Source organism: Cupressus sempervirens, chromosome 7 (assembly GCF_028749045.1).
Source record: "Cupressus sempervirens isolate cs-2001-9-10 chromosome 7, ASM2874904v1, whole genome shotgun sequence".
NCBI lineage: Eukaryota > Viridiplantae > Streptophyta > Pinopsida > Cupressales > Cupressaceae > Cupressus > Cupressus sempervirens.
Window position 1 is genome coordinate 504,611,624 of NC_143124.1, and position 15,798 is coordinate 504,627,421.

The window sequence follows — 15,798 nt, forward strand, 5'->3', positions numbered from 1 at the left end:
TGATGGGTAACAAGGGGTATTTTTGAGGTCTATTGTATATATGTTTCCTTTTTTTTTTGAATCTTTTAATATCCTCTTTAGAATACTTATTTTAATGTTATTAGGATGCAAGTGGCTTACTTTTAACTTTTAGTATTAACATAATGATTGTGGATTGGAATTTGTAAGGGAGGAATTAATTTTATTTTCCCATACAAATTGCAGAGAGTTGTAGGTCTCTAATAAGAGGAAATTTTACCAAGATTTCTTTGTTTACTTTCTAGTGGAATTTTGATTTCTCATCATTTTGAATTTGCTAGTGTATTGAATTGATAATCTAACAAGGTATTTTACATCTAAGTGCTTTACTCATGTTTTTTTTCTGAAGACAACATTAGTCTAATTGGTTAATCTATTTATTCCATTAAATCTATTAGGGTTAAATTTTGGAAATGAAACTTGATAATGAGATATTTGTTTCTTCAATTTCATGAATGCAAATGGATTTAAAAATCTAATGAATTTAATCATTGGCATGGATAAATTTACATGATCGACAAAATGATATAGCCTCACACTTGATAGGATCATTTGATCTTTTGCAATTTTTCTCTATATCATGTTGAAGACTAAAACACAATAACAACTTTACCCTTATCACCCCCAAATGACATCAAAAATCATTGGTAAGAAAGGGCCCATACACCTTGCCTATTTTCCCTCTTCTCCATGAGAAGAGACTCTTCACTTTCATGGAGGTCACAACTAACCCCTTCATCCAAGGCCACTTCTTCCCTCCCAAGGGTGAGTAACTTCTTCACATCCATGAACAATCCCTCAAAGAAATTGCTAGAAAAAACAAAACAAGATTCGAATCACCATTTCCCAACCATTTACAAGCACAAAACAATACATAAAATGCATGAAATACATGAACAAGATCTTCAACATGCTAATCTATGAACATCCATTGCGAGAGACACCAACGGAAAGTTGAGAAGAGCCCTATCCTTTTTGCTCCAATCTTCAAAGCATGGCGTCTCTAAATCGGAAGAGTGTGAGAATATGCACTAAGTTGTCCAAGACTCTCTAAAAAGGCCTCCAAATCCCACCCACCTACTAGCAATAAGTTTTTGAGCGGACCTCTAGTCCTTGACCATCATTCTTGTTTCTTACCATTAATGCAAGTTTGGACAAGTGTGTGGGTAAGGACGTAAGACTTTTGCATTTTCACAACTTTTGGAAAATGGGTTGTATGGAGGGTCTCTAAAGTTGCTTGGGCCTTCTAGTGGTGAAAATTAGGTCCCTAACTCATACCCCTACCATACAGGCATTTAAATTCCACTAAAGCAAGCTCCTAGGACCACTATTTGGCCTCTAAAAGTGACCTTAAAATTTGAATTTGAATTCCTATTTGGTAGGACTTCACATGAGACCTCTAAACAAATGGAATTAGATTAGGCACCTAATTAAGTTCAGTTTTAGGCTAAGGGTCTTATTGACAAACCCTAATTGACATGTCATTTACATATATACATTACAAGTGTCAAGTGACACCATAAAATCACATTACATAATACAAGTGACATCACTAATTACAGAATGAACTGATCTAATACATACATTCAATTTACGATTACAAATTAAAATATATAACACTGAGGTCTGAATCTCTTCAATAGATTCAACCTTGGCTTCACTGATGCACATAGGTTTAGCTCTTGGTTCTCCGATTTAGTACCGTAGTTAAATCCCTACACTCTCAATTCAAATATCAGTAGCTCAAGAAAATCACATCTATGTATCAATTTAACTTGCATAATTAAATTCAACTTTAGACATTCCTAATTTCATTTCAATAAGTTTTCCCATTTCTCAACAATTATCAAATATAACTAACTTGCATAATTGAACACCATGACATATTCACCAATTCAAATCTTAAACATTTAATCCTAATTCATCTAATCATACTAGATCCAATCCTGATTCCATTTATGTTACCAAAATAGACTATCTAAATGTGTGCATATATAATGTCATTAAAGCATCATAAGTAAAACATGACAACTTAATCATTACCAGGATCTGACTGATACTCATTTCCATTTAAACCCTTAAATTATAGAACCCCTAATTAATTTTATCTTTATTAACATCTCATTAATCTCATAACACCTATGGTGTACAAATGTACTCTAGGTAACATGAAACGTTATGATTAAATCACATTCTCGCACAATCAGTGTACTCATCTCAACCTAGAACTATAGTCTTTGTAAAACAATACTGTTATATTATTAAGGTACAATAATTGACTATTTCAGTTATCAAGTAAAACACATAGCTCATCCATATTTTAAGCCTATAAGTATCACATTATGTTCAGTCTAAAGTTGCATACAACACCTTAGCAATATCAATCTCATCTCGAAATATAATTCTTATACTAATCTCTATCTACTATTAGTTCAATCTACAACCCAATAATCACCAAAATAGATAAATATTGACATATGCATAGGGGTCCTAGCCTCATCATAATACTCTAGTTCCATCAATCATCAGATAAACATATATGGATACAAAATATAAAAAGGTGCCTCGACCCTAAAACTGCTAATTCATGTTTCCACATAGTGGGTCAACTTAGCACAATGTAATTATTTTAATATTTTATAACATAATATTCTCCTACAGTTACTTGCACAATAGGTTACCCCAACTTCAATATTAAGTTATCTTATGAACACTACGCAGTGTAATGAAAATTTTATCTTCAAGTTTCTTGTCAATCCTTATGAGAGTATGCATTAAACCATAATATCATAATAATTGTTCATTCCATCATCACATCCCACTCTTCCTTCCATTCTATTCTCCCATGAGAGAATTACTAGAAAATAATAAGTGCGTGTGAGGAGGGGTCTTACAAACCCTTAGCAATGCTTCTCCTCTCTTCTAGATGCCAAGGCTTGCACAATTCAAGGATAATATATGCATGCAAGATAACTACTTTTCAAGTATTTTACTTTTATATTTCCGCTTTCTAATCTATGAATTGTTTAGATGGTTATTACAGTTAAGTTAGTTTCTCTTTCATTGGATTAAGAATCCAGTTAAATCTATTGCTCCTATCACTTGAATATGTAAATCAAGGATGAAACTATATTTCTTGTGTTTTCAGAAAACAAATGTTTTGTTATTTAAATCAATTAAAGTAGGAGTAGAAATTTTAGTATGTTACATATGGTATCAGAGCACTGGGTTCGGCACTGAACCTTGCACTCATCACTGTCTTAACTACTGAAAAATGCAGTGTTAAATGAAAAACTGGATGTACACCCGAATTACTCTTTAAAAGAAACCCAACCACCCCGTATTCTTCTATCTTATTAAGAACATGCCAAAGTACAACTACTCTCACTGTTCCGAACCCAAGAATGATGAACACTTTTGCCCATGCTTTGCTATGGATTAAGGAGAGAGTCAAGTGGACTCCTACCATGAAGGCAATTTTGTGAACTAAAATCATTGAGGCTTGGAATGCCAAACAAACAAATCCACTCATTATCTATTATAAACCTTGTAAAGGGTAGGATGTGCCCAAAGAAGGAAATAGACAGAATGCCTAGGAATAGGGTATCCAATTTTCTTAAAAAGATTTATGTTAAGCTATTTTGTTTATATCCTCAAAAGAGGAAATTTTGTAAATAAGAATGGTTGTAGTTGCAACAAGAGAAATATTTCTATGTTCGAATGATTATGAGAACAAATGGCATTTTGTTTTTAATTTATTTTCAGCAGACAATTGTATCTTCTCTCTCTTCTTGAGCATATGTATGAAAACTTAATATTGATAAAAGAACCGATTGTATATTTCAAGAAAACAAACACCATGGAAAACAACGGGAACAATGTAGAGAATGTGATGTCTAGTGGGATCATTCCTCGGAATTACATTTCTCAGAATTCTGTTCCTTTGAAACCCACGGACCTGCTGGTCCAAGTCTTGCGGGACACCTAAACTAGAATGGAGAACATGGAGAAACGAATGAATGCCTTGGTGGCTCAACTTGGGCAAGGACAAGAGGATACCCACTTCTCCCCTCATAGAATTGAGCAAGAGTTCTGCTCATAGTGTGCATGAAATGAGACTTCCTAAAACACCATCTGAAAAGAAAAAGAAGCAAGAGATAGACAGTGATTTGTCAACTGACATTAAGAAAATTAAAGCCGCTAGATTTTATGGACTTGAATTTGGTGAAGCCACTAAGGCTTGGTTATAACCAAAGATGGAATAATACTTCGAGATCAGAGGTTTTTCTGAAACCTCCAAAGCAATTTGGGGAATTTATCACTTTTCAAGAGAAGCAATCACCTCGTGGGGAAACACCAAGATAGAACTAAATATTAAGACTACTGATATTACCCAAGACAAGTTTGTCGATTTTCAAGAACCAATGGCTACCCCAAACTTTTTATGATCAGAAGCTACTGGACTTCTAGAACCTTAAACATGAAGATCAGATAGTATATGGGTATTGGGAGAAGATCACTCGTCTACTAAAGTATGTTGCTCAATATGAGCAAGATAAGAACCTAAAGGTTAGGAAATTTCTCATAGGGTTAAACAACAGGATTCGGGGAGCAGTTGATGTTCTCACCTTATGAAAACCATGGAGGAAGCTCTTGAAAGGGCCATCTGATAGGAAGACAAAGTTAAAAGGGATGATTCCAGCCAGGATAACAAAAGGAAAGCGAATTTGAGCACCAACAGTTCTAATCAAGGATGCACAAAAAGAGTTTTAAAAACTTTAAGCCCAACAAGACAGAATAGAAGGCGAATAACAATAAAGAGTTTAAAGATAATTCTAGCAGTGGCCATAGCAACAGGAGAAGTGAGAGGAAAGGATTACCTATGGGTTGTTTCACATGTGGCAGAGACCACTACGCCAACCAGTGTCCTAATAAATGCATCTTTAACTATTAACCCTGACCTCCTTACCTCCTCAGCAGGCCGTCTTTCAATGAAAGATAGATGCAACCTTGGATAACCTTTAGGCAGAGCAATAGATGTGCCCTATAGAAACCCAGGGTGCGAGATCCAAAGGTGGTGGAAATAGAGCCACTTAGAATATTCGAGGTGCATAAGCTTCGCTTGTAGATACAAGATATCACTCAATACAAGGTCTAGTGGGACCAATATACTAAAGAGAATGCAACTTGGGAAGATTATGATGTAATCTTCTAGACATTTCTACATCTTTTTCCAAAAACTTGAACTATAAGTAAATTATGATTCAATTATATATATATATATATATATATATATATATATATATATATATATATATATATATATATATTGTAATTGGAATATTTTTCATTTCAAAAGTTCATCAAGGACAACCAAACACAAGGGGGAGGGTATGTTACATCCCAAATTTTGCTTAATAAAAAAATGTCCTTATAGCTGTTGAGATTTCATGTGAAGTTGGTTGACTAGTAAACTAGTAAAACTTTATGATTTAATGTGAAATGGAAAAGTTGGTTGTTATGATTTCATGGAAAGTAAAATGGTGGGGTTACGTGTTATAGTTACCTTGATTTTATAATGGGGAGTATGTTATTAATGTGGTAATTATCTTTTTGTAAGAGCGTGACAAAGGGGGGAAGCATTTCCAGAGAGGGAATTGGGTAAGGGACACCAATCAGCCTATGGGGTGACATGTATGAATTCTAACCACCAAGGCTTTGGGGTAAATTACTAGGCAAGCACAAGTATACTGTGGATTACCATGAGCTAACCGGATCAATAAATATGTATTATTAAAGAAAAGATCACTAAGCATTAAATTAAACACTAAGAACTAATGTGTTACCTAATAAATTGGAGTGATCTTAGAGCTTCCTATGATATATGTCATGTCTTAATATAACAATGCCATAGTCTAAATATACTCGCATCTGTACACACACACACGTCTGTATGCGTAAATTCGAATTAGATGTACATATACGCCCACTTAATATATGACATATGCACTAGATACATTGTTGGAATATCACGCAAACACACACACACACATATATGGGTGTACGTACATACACAAGTGTGCGTAGGTATAATATGATATTCTTATATTAAGACATTAGTATGAAATTATTTTTCCAAGTCACAATAGTTTTATTATTTTATCATGAGACGCCATATTCGATATTCTTCATTGGACCCTTATATTGTTCGGTGGCCATTTCAATATTATTGCCACATATATTGCCGATGGCTTTTTGGTTGTAATTCCTTGCCATCTTCCTACTTTCTTGCTCGTAACTGTGCATGCAATGAAGTAAGGCAAAGATCTTATTTTGTGCGATGGTTCATATTGAGTAGCATTCAAAACATCAGAACATAGTTATCATATCTCCATATTGCCTACATTGCATTTTGTATTATTCTCAATCTCAATTCGCCTACGAATCCTTCATACTTCCTCGTAGTCACTTAAAGTTTCTATTTTCCATACGCCTTGGATTATTCATTTGCCTTAAATATTGAATCAAGTGTCGCCCTAGTGTGACCAATCCACCAAGATATCTCTTGCAGATAGCTGCCATACATTGTCAGACTTTCTGCAACAAGACACAAGCATGGAAGTGTTGTGAGTTGCATTAGAAACTATTATCAATATTCTCCTTCTCTACGTTGCAGCTTTGGTCTTGCTTTCACTAGCACTTATTAGAGACCGATTGACCATTCAAAGAAGTAAGATTACAGTCAGGTTATGAAATACTTCTGCTTATTTATGCTGGTTAAAATTGATATATGGGGCTCGTAAATATCAGCCTAGAATTGAGAAAGCAATGGTAGCATAGATAGAGCTTTGATCTGAAATGAACTATTTGTTTTCATTTGTATAAGATTTGTAAATATGCTCCAGATGGAGCAAAACAATGGCAACCTGTAATAACATCTTCTTTTTCAGAATTATTACTTAACCTGGAATAAGATTCAACAGTGCAAGCTTATATAGAGGTATCTGCTATATACACTCTGAGATAAGAGATAGCACTCTTATGAAAAGTCAAGAGTAAATTCAAGTATCATGAATCTTTTGTTAAGCCATAAGCCCATGTCGGGTATTAGGCATTGGCTATGATTATACACCCTAGAGATTCATCAAGGAAGACCAACATTGTCGAGATGAAGGGTGTGTCTTGATAACCATTGAGCCACGAGTTATCTCTGCATGAAAAGAGAAAGAAAAATTAGTGACAAATAAGCAAGCAATAAAAGTGTTGTAAATTGAGTCAGCTCATGGTAGTCCATTGTATAGGTCTTGATGTCAAGTAGAGTGGTGGGTGATCGGGTACATAGTGCCTACACAAATCCTTGGCCAAGGTAGGTTAGTGACATGCTTGCTGTTGTGATCACTAGAGGTCAGGGTTGCTAGATGTTGACAGATAGGTGCATGGAAAGTATCCAAAGCCTAGCTGGCTGTCTAGTTGACACTCTAACACCAAGATGCCCAGTGGCTGGATTGTAGTGTCCCAAGCCTAATCGCAAGGTAGGAAGAGCACGTAGGTAGGGAGGGCCTTTCTCCTCTCTTCTGGATGCCAAAACTTGCACAACTCAAGGATAAGATCTGCATGCAAGATAACTACCTTTCGGTTGTTTTACTTTTATATTTCTGCTTTCTATTCTATGAATCGTTTAGATGGTTATTGTAGCTAAGTTAGTTTCTCTTTCATTAGATTAAGATTTCAGTTAAATCTGTTGCTCCTATCACTTGAATATGTAAAGTAAGAATGAAATTGTATTTCGTGTGTAAATGATATGATAGCTGTTATAACTGTCTTTCTTGTGTTTTTGGAAAAGAAATGTTATTTTTTTATTTAAATCAATTAAAGTAGGAGTAGAAATTTTAGCATGTTACATATAGTTATGATGATTGATTGTTTTCCAAAACAACCATCTTCCTTGTATCTAGTTGAAACCCTATAAATATAAGATCTTATTTAAGATAGATAACTATCTATATCAGATTGTAATAAAGCCAAGCATATTGTAGATCTGCACTTGCAGATTCTACTACCATCATTGTTGTTTTTATGTTCCTCTTGCCTAGATCGATTTATGACCAAATGCTTGAATAAATCAGATCGAAGTCTGATTATTTCTCATTTCAGATCGGCAACATGTCATTGATATTGGTTAAATGTTAACTATTGCTAATCCCGATTAGGGTCAGGCTTTGGATTGGAAACAAATAGTTGCCTTTTCATCTCTTACATATACTCAAACCGATCGGCCAAGAAGTATTACGATAATAGACAATTTCTATTATCTTTGTTTGGTTTCTAATGGTTATCTATTGTAATCTTCTGTAAATATTAAAATGTTTTTAATATTTAGTTTTCTATTCTTAGACTAGAATGTTTCTATTTTTTACGATTGTTTCCTGAGGAAACATCGTTGAGCCTCTTGTATAAATTGACCTCTCAGTCTCTTTTAATATCAAAAAAATATTTTTCAATTACTTTGGAATATGGTATTAGAGCCAATACTTCAATTTTTCTAGAAAAAATATTATTTTTTTCAAAATTATTTGCTCGAATTTTTTGTTTATATTTTTGAGATTTTCTCAATAACCCGTCTAGGGTTTCCATTTCTATGAGAAATTCATGGCTAATCACACTGCAAATCATTTGTTTCTCTATAATTGACTAGGGTTTTTTTTTAAGAGTAGGTTTGTACTCCAAATTGTGACTTCTAAAATCATGTCTTCTATTGCTCACTTTTTTGCTTGTTGGGGGGCTCGGTTTAGCTACACATCGCGATTTGCTACTGATCACAGCTCCTTTGCTCATGACTAGATATCAACAAGAATCGAGTTTATTCGAGTGACATTTTTTGTTGAAACAAGCGCCAAATTTTGCACACGATTTTCTGCATACTTCTGTCCAAACGCGCGCCTGCTACACCATTCTCTGGTGTCAGTTCTGCCCTCTTCGGCAACATTCGTCCATGCACATTCCTTCCTGAAAAAATCTTGATGGTCTTTACTAGAGAATGACATTTTTTTGCAAATTTGACCTTAAATGGCTGTTGACTAGGGTTTTCCTCAAAACCCTAATTTTTGAGCTCAAAATTATTTTTTGATTCCAGATTCTTGTTGGGTTTTTTGAGAGCTCAACTAAGTTGTCAGATTTTTTTGGGTGGCTCGATTTTTGAGCCAGCGGATCTAAAAATCGATAACGTATACTTTATGTGTTTTTGGAGCTCTCTTCTAGGTCACCCTTCAAATATTTTGGGTCTCTACTTTTTGAGGGTTACATGTACTTGCATGTTGTTTGCATGTGCAACTTTACCATGCAAAGTCTCGTGTTTTGTCTCCCTAAAAACAATTTCTTATGGGTTTCTATAAATATTCCCTTAAAAAATTCTAATTCTGTAATTTGCAAAGTTGTGTGGGATTCCTTTGTGAGTTTGTAATTTTTTCCTCAAAAATTATCTGTTGGGTTTTACCGTTTTCCTAAACAAATGAAGCTTTGTATGGTTAGGTTTTGATTGTTTTTTCACTTCAAAAATCATGTTGGCTTTTGATTGATTTTTCACCTCAAAAATCATGTTAGCTTTTGATTGATTTCTCACCTCAAAAATCATGTTGGGTTTTGATTGAATTATTACCTCAAAAATCAGGCAAATATTTTTCAATTACTACATAATAAGGAGTCTCGAAAACAATTGATGCTCTACCCTTTGGAGTTAGGATAAGATAAGATAATGATATTAATGTCCAACGAAAGACCAAAATAGGTCTATGGGACTAGAAGATTACATCAGTGAGGCAAACACCAACAGGAACACACAAAGGTGTCAAAAAATAAATGACTAAAACCAAAGCAACAATAACAACAAATAAAGAGAGACAGAGAAAACACTAAGAGAGACTAGGAGTCATTCTTAGGGGAAAAGAAATCAATTACTGAATGATACGCATGCCGATGTGTAGAGGCACTATATTGTCTTTGGCCACTTACAGAGGAGTGTCGCTGGTGTAAATATCCGGAACGAGATTTGACACATTTGGATAGCCTGGTAGATTTAATAGAGCTAGAAGGCCTTTTCAACCCACACAAAGGAGATAATGGTGTAAAAAAGGCAGTAATGAGTTGAGTAGACGAGTGCCAGTGTGGAAGCAGTGACTGGATTGTGCTATCACGGAGCGTAGTGGCCTCACGAAGATAAAGTGCAAGACATTTCTGATCATAATCACTGAAAAAGTCATAGAGAGAGAAGCATTCCCGAAACAAACAGAAGAATCTCCCTATGATCTCATAGTATATAGGGCATCAAAAAAGGAAAATGAGCCTCAGTCTCTACCTCCCCTAAAGTATAGAGCATACAGATCCGCTCCCCACGATCAATATGATGATCAATTTGAGCCCGAAGACGATGAGATCCAACTCTAAAAGAACCTAACGAGATCCGTAGGGCATGAGACCACCGCTGGGAAAGGTAGCTAGGATGGACTATAATCCCATCAAAAATCTCTAAAAAGTGCTCCACATTAAAGGACATCTGTGGGCGTAACCCGTTAGAAGGGTTAACCCAAGTAGTGGCAATGTAATGTCTATAAATGTCAAGTCGAACATGCTCATTCAACTCCTGTCGAGAGGGGAGAAGATGAGCAAGGGCATCCAATGAGAACTGAAAAGGGGGGAGGCAATCAATATCAATCCCAATCGAACCCAGCAGAGAAGAAGCCTCTGCAACAACGAGCACGAGAACTAGACTCAGCCTTCACAATAGAAACAAATGAACAATAAGCTAAGTAGAAATATCGATCACGGTCCCTAGCATTATCCAGAAACCCACGAAGGCAATGGACGAACCAAACCAAATCAAAGATGGCCACGAGACTGAAAGGATGAGCACCAAACTTGGCCAAAACGACACTGTGAGGAGTGAACTTGTGACATTTGATGATGTGCCTCAAGAACAAAGTCTGAACCTGCTTTATCGAGGCCCAATCTGAGCTAAGAAGAGAAGGGCCCCAACCGTAGAACCATAAAGAATAGTTGGTTGCACAAGAGAGTCTAAGAGAGATAGCTTAGAGAAGGTATCCTGGAAGTGATGTCTGAAACATTGTTTCTCAAGCAAAGCAAGAGAACCCATACCCTTATTAACTTTGGGCTGAATAGCTGGTCCCATACTAAAATATGGATTGGAAAACATAACTCCCAGATAAGTGTAGGATGAAGTGATCTCAATTTCCTGACCTTGAAAAATGAAGTGAAGATGAGAGGTCTTTAAGCAATTAAAGACCATAACCCGAGTCTTACCCAAGTTAACCGCAAGGTGTCGCTGATCACAAAATGAAGCCAAGCCATCAAGAAGTCTTTGTAACCTGTCTGGAGAGGAAGCAAGGAGAACCACATCATCCTCGAAAAGAAGGATGGAGATCAGAACCTGACGAAGATAATATCCATCCCTAGGGAGTGAAGACTTCAGTAGGAACTCCTCAAGCTCATCAATATATAACCCAAACAAGGTAAGAGAGAGAGGACAACCCTGCTTAACCCCAATGGTGCTATGGATCGGATCTGAGAAGCCCTCAAGAGTCCTGAATCTGCCAACCATAGTCTCATATTGTCTCATAATAGCAATACGTAACATCTCAGAAATACCAACCTCTCTAAGTCTCTCAAACAGAGCCACCCTAGGAACAGAATCAAAAGCTTTGCGGAAATCAACAAAGCAACAATAAACCTTCTCTGATCTGTGTCTGGCCTCCTCAATAATAGCCCATAGGGTGAAAATGTGATCCATAGTTTGATAATCAGCCCAAAAACCAGCCTGCCCTCTAGCCCTACAACTTTCCCCGTCTAGCTCCGCAAAAAGCATAGCATTAAGGTTTGTCGCATACAGTTTAGCAAAAGTGTGCCCAATCATGATAGTTCTATAGTTCCTCGGATCTGAGACAGGGTTGGTCTTGTGAATGGGATAAATTAGATGCTTGGACCAAGAGGTGTGACATTTTTTGTGTTTTCTTTGTTCTTTCCTATTCTCTCTTTTGCATCTTTGGCTTGTTGTTTTCCCATGCACTTTGTTCGTGGCTTAGTGTTTGGGTGTCTCGCAGGTTGGTGTTTTGTTGTACTTAAGGTGCTTGGTTTGTCTATATGTGTTGTCATTATGGTTGTGGGTTGCCTTCTACATTTGGACGGGGTAGTTCGTGCTCTCTTAATTGGTATTCATTCCTCTGCCTTTTTGTGATTTTGGTGTTTTTAGCGTGCTCCTCTTGTCTTTTCTTCATTTTGTTTCTTCTTTGTGTGGTGCTTGGGATCTTTGGTTTGTGGGCTTTGGTGGATTCTCACTTCCCTTTTTCTTGTGGGCTTCTTTGTCCTGTTTGCTCATGGTGCTTTGTTTTTTGTGTGTCATTTTGGCGTGGTGGATGTTTGGATGCTGTCAGTTTTCAATAGACCGTTTCGTCCCTTGTGTGTTTTTGGTTGGGTTTTTTTGTCCTTGGGAAGTTGTTTTCCCTTGTTATGCCAATGTTTCTACTATTTTCTTTTATGGGCTTTGTTATGCCTTGCTTGGTTCCGTTTCCTTTCTATTCCTTTTGGGGATGAGCTTTCCCTTATTGAGGCATGGATTCTTCATGTTATTTGGTTGTGGTATTGACTGATATGGATACCTGCTTCTTATCGCATGATATCTATTGAGGTGATTGCATTCCGTATAGAGGTGGAGAGCTACTGGTTGGGAGAGGATGTGTGGTACCACATGTTGGTTGATTTTGACCGCTAGTTACATGAAAATTGGAATGTATCAAGTGGTGTCATTTTGGATGGGTTCTCCTTCCTTTGTAGGCTCTTTGGAAGTTTGGCTCATTTAGCTTCTTCCTTTGTCTCGCATTTCCTATTGAGGTGGGAGCATCTCCTATGGAGGCAGTGTGGTTGTATGGGAAAGGTGGATTGGTGTTTCAAGTGGTTGGCCTTTTCACTTTCTTTGGTTGAGGGATCCTGCTAGAATCCTTAGTCAGGTTTTGGGAGCCTTTGATAACCCTATGATGGCTTCAAGTTTCGTGCCTTTCAAGTTGGGTTCTCCTTCCATTGCCTTATCTTTGGAGCTTTGCCTAGTTTGATTTCTTTTATCTTCTCTTACAGTCCCTATTGAGGTGGGAGCATCTCTTATGGAGGTAGTGTTGTTGTGTGGAAGAGGTGATTTGGTACTTTATGTGGTTGGTCTTGACTGTTGGTGGCTTGGGAGTGTGGCTTTTACAATGTCTTTGGTTAAGAGATCTTGTTAAAGCCCTTGGTTAGGTTTGGGAGCCTTTCAAAACCCTATGATGGTTTTGGGTTCCATGTTAAACTCCAATGGAGGATCACCTAGCTTTGTATTGTTTAATCTCTCAAGGATGCTTGTTAAGGTTATAGGGGAGCACGGAAAAACCCCTTGTTTGTCTTCCAGATTTTGTGGGAGGCTCATTTGTTTTTGGGCGGGGTTTTCAAAGCTCATCTTAATGTCCATTGTATCATTGTTTGGGGAATATATCAAAACCCAATGTGGTTGGATGAGCTCGTCAAAACCCCATAGTTTCAACTAGTCTTTTGATGATCAATCTTTTGAGGTTGTTGTTAATTAGGTTTTGGGAGACATGTTAAAACCCAATAACAAGGTTTGGATTGCCCTCCAAAACCCCTAGGATCTCCTTGTTTGGGAAGATGATTCTTTGATGTAAGGTGTAGGCTTTGTGTTGGGTCCTTTTGGGCAGCTTGAACTTTTATTGATCTATTTTGTAATATTGTTGGTTGCTTGCTGGTTTTGGGCTATGGTTATGTAATGCTCAACATTTCCAGCTATTCATCTTGGTGGAGTTCCAGATCCTTTGCAAAATCTGCTTGTAAAGGATTTCGGAGCCCCTTCAAAACCTGTTTTTATACTAATAAAAATCAATAATTAGAAATGAGTACCATTTTTGATATTTCTGCTTTTTTAAGAAGAGAAATCTCAGATATTGTAGACTTCAACGTGGGAGATCTTCCAATGAAATATAGCTTTGCTTCCTTTACATCTCCACTTTCAAGCTAAATCATGAGAGACACTATAGGTCGGGTAAAGAAAATGGGCTCATTGAATAAGGTGGTTGATCTTCTCTGAGAATATTTCAACTTCACCATGTACACGCTCTTATTACTTCTGTCATCTAACCAAAACAAGTTTGGGAAACTGTAATTATTTGTAATTACATTTTGTGTTTTTGAATCTGTCATGTTGAATCAGGTTCAGCACTTGTCTAATTACATCATGGGAGGTTTAAGAATCATCACAAATTGGAGCTTAACTATTTGTGTTGGTAGTAAGAAGATGCTTGGCAATGGCACTGTTTTCTTTCTCATCTCTAATTCTGCTACTATTCTACTCAACATGTTTTCTATTATCAACAATGGTAGTGTTAGTGTTAGTGGTATTTGAACATTTTCTTATGCTGCCTGCATGCTTGAGTCTAACTTAATAGGTTTGAGTAAATATCATCAAATTGCAGCGACAATTTTTAATTGTTCATGTATGTACTTGTGGAGATTATGTCAGAATTTTAATATTTTCTAACTTTGCAGACGGTGCTTTACATTTATGATCCCATAGACGTGAAGCAAGACCAAGTCATTCAAGGTTCCATTACATTGTCCCAAAATCAGAAAAATCCACGGTTTCTGAATATACATCTGGAATATGCGTGAGTATTCATTTGTTTATTATGCTGCTTCCTTATGCCGATAGCTTCAATTTAATGACACTGTTTTTTTCAAATTTGCAGATCTGGGGGTAGAAAGTTTGTGAAAGAGTCTGTTTTGTCATGATATTCAATTCAGTTTTGTCAAGGCCATGGTGTTCAAATTTCAACTAGAAGTGCACTCAATTATGTCAAGCCTCGGGAGGTCCAAGTCATTGCCTTATGGTATTAAAGAATAAACGAATTCTATCAGATGGGGATTGGAATAATGATAATAGGAATGCCAATGAGATTAAATTTTGTTATGGACGTGTCAAAGCGTGAAGCCATTATTGGTTTTTCAGAGCATTGTAAAATTTTTGTTGATATAATTCACACATAAAACCATTGGGCTTATATAGACTCCTGACATTTGGGAAAATGACTGATGTTTTGTCTTCCATAAGGCTCCCACAACTATTAATGTAAAGCAAGTCTATGTTTTTTCCTTTTAGTTTTCATCTTAATTTAGAATAAAGATGCAAGGTTGAAGGCATTGAGAGTACTGACCATTATTTAGTTACCAAATCTTGCATCTTATTGTTTACAGTAGAACTCTCTCTAACATACCCACACGAAGAATAGAGAAATGCACTATGCCAATATGAGCATAGCTATCAAGAAAGCAGTTAAATGTAGAGTTAGGGTGAGACCATAGATGAGTACATAATATAATCATCTTAAATATAAATGTGGAGAACATTGAAAAATATCATATAGGTGCGTATTGTACCCTATGTCATTAATTGTCATAATGGAAAGACAAAAATGTCCCAAGTTGGTGAAATAGTGGTAGTCTTGCAAGAAACTAGTGTAGACGATTAGAAAAAGATAACATCATTCAAGTGTTTTGAAACATATCTCCATGCAAATCTAATAATCTATTATTCTAGCAAATGATCTTATGTTGCATGGAGTTAATGTAAATCACCATTATTTCCATGTCTTGTTAAATCCTTAACTTTTTGGTTTTGAAAGTTAAAAAAGGTCAACCAAAAAGTGTTTGTAGCCTCTTGCTAAGTAAAATCATTTACTT

The 15,798-nt window shown here is 36.3% G+C and overlaps 1 protein-coding gene across 1 annotated transcript in view; it reads left to right on the forward strand.

Annotated features, from left to right (window-relative positions):
- Nucleotides 1–15,258, forward strand: part of LOC149547740 (putative protein arginine N-methyltransferase 6) — a 244,732-nt gene extending 229,474 nt beyond the window's left edge. The window contains exons 12-13 of the mRNA XM_089791807.1: nucleotides 14,608–14,726; nucleotides 14,808–15,258. Coding sequence (XP_089647933.1) covers nucleotides 14,608–14,726; nucleotides 14,808–14,850 — 162 coding nt within the window. The 3' untranslated portion in view covers nucleotides 14,851–15,258. The remainder of the gene's footprint in view (nucleotides 1–14,607; nucleotides 14,727–14,807) is intronic.
- Nucleotides 15,259–15,798: the final 540 nt, after the last annotated feature.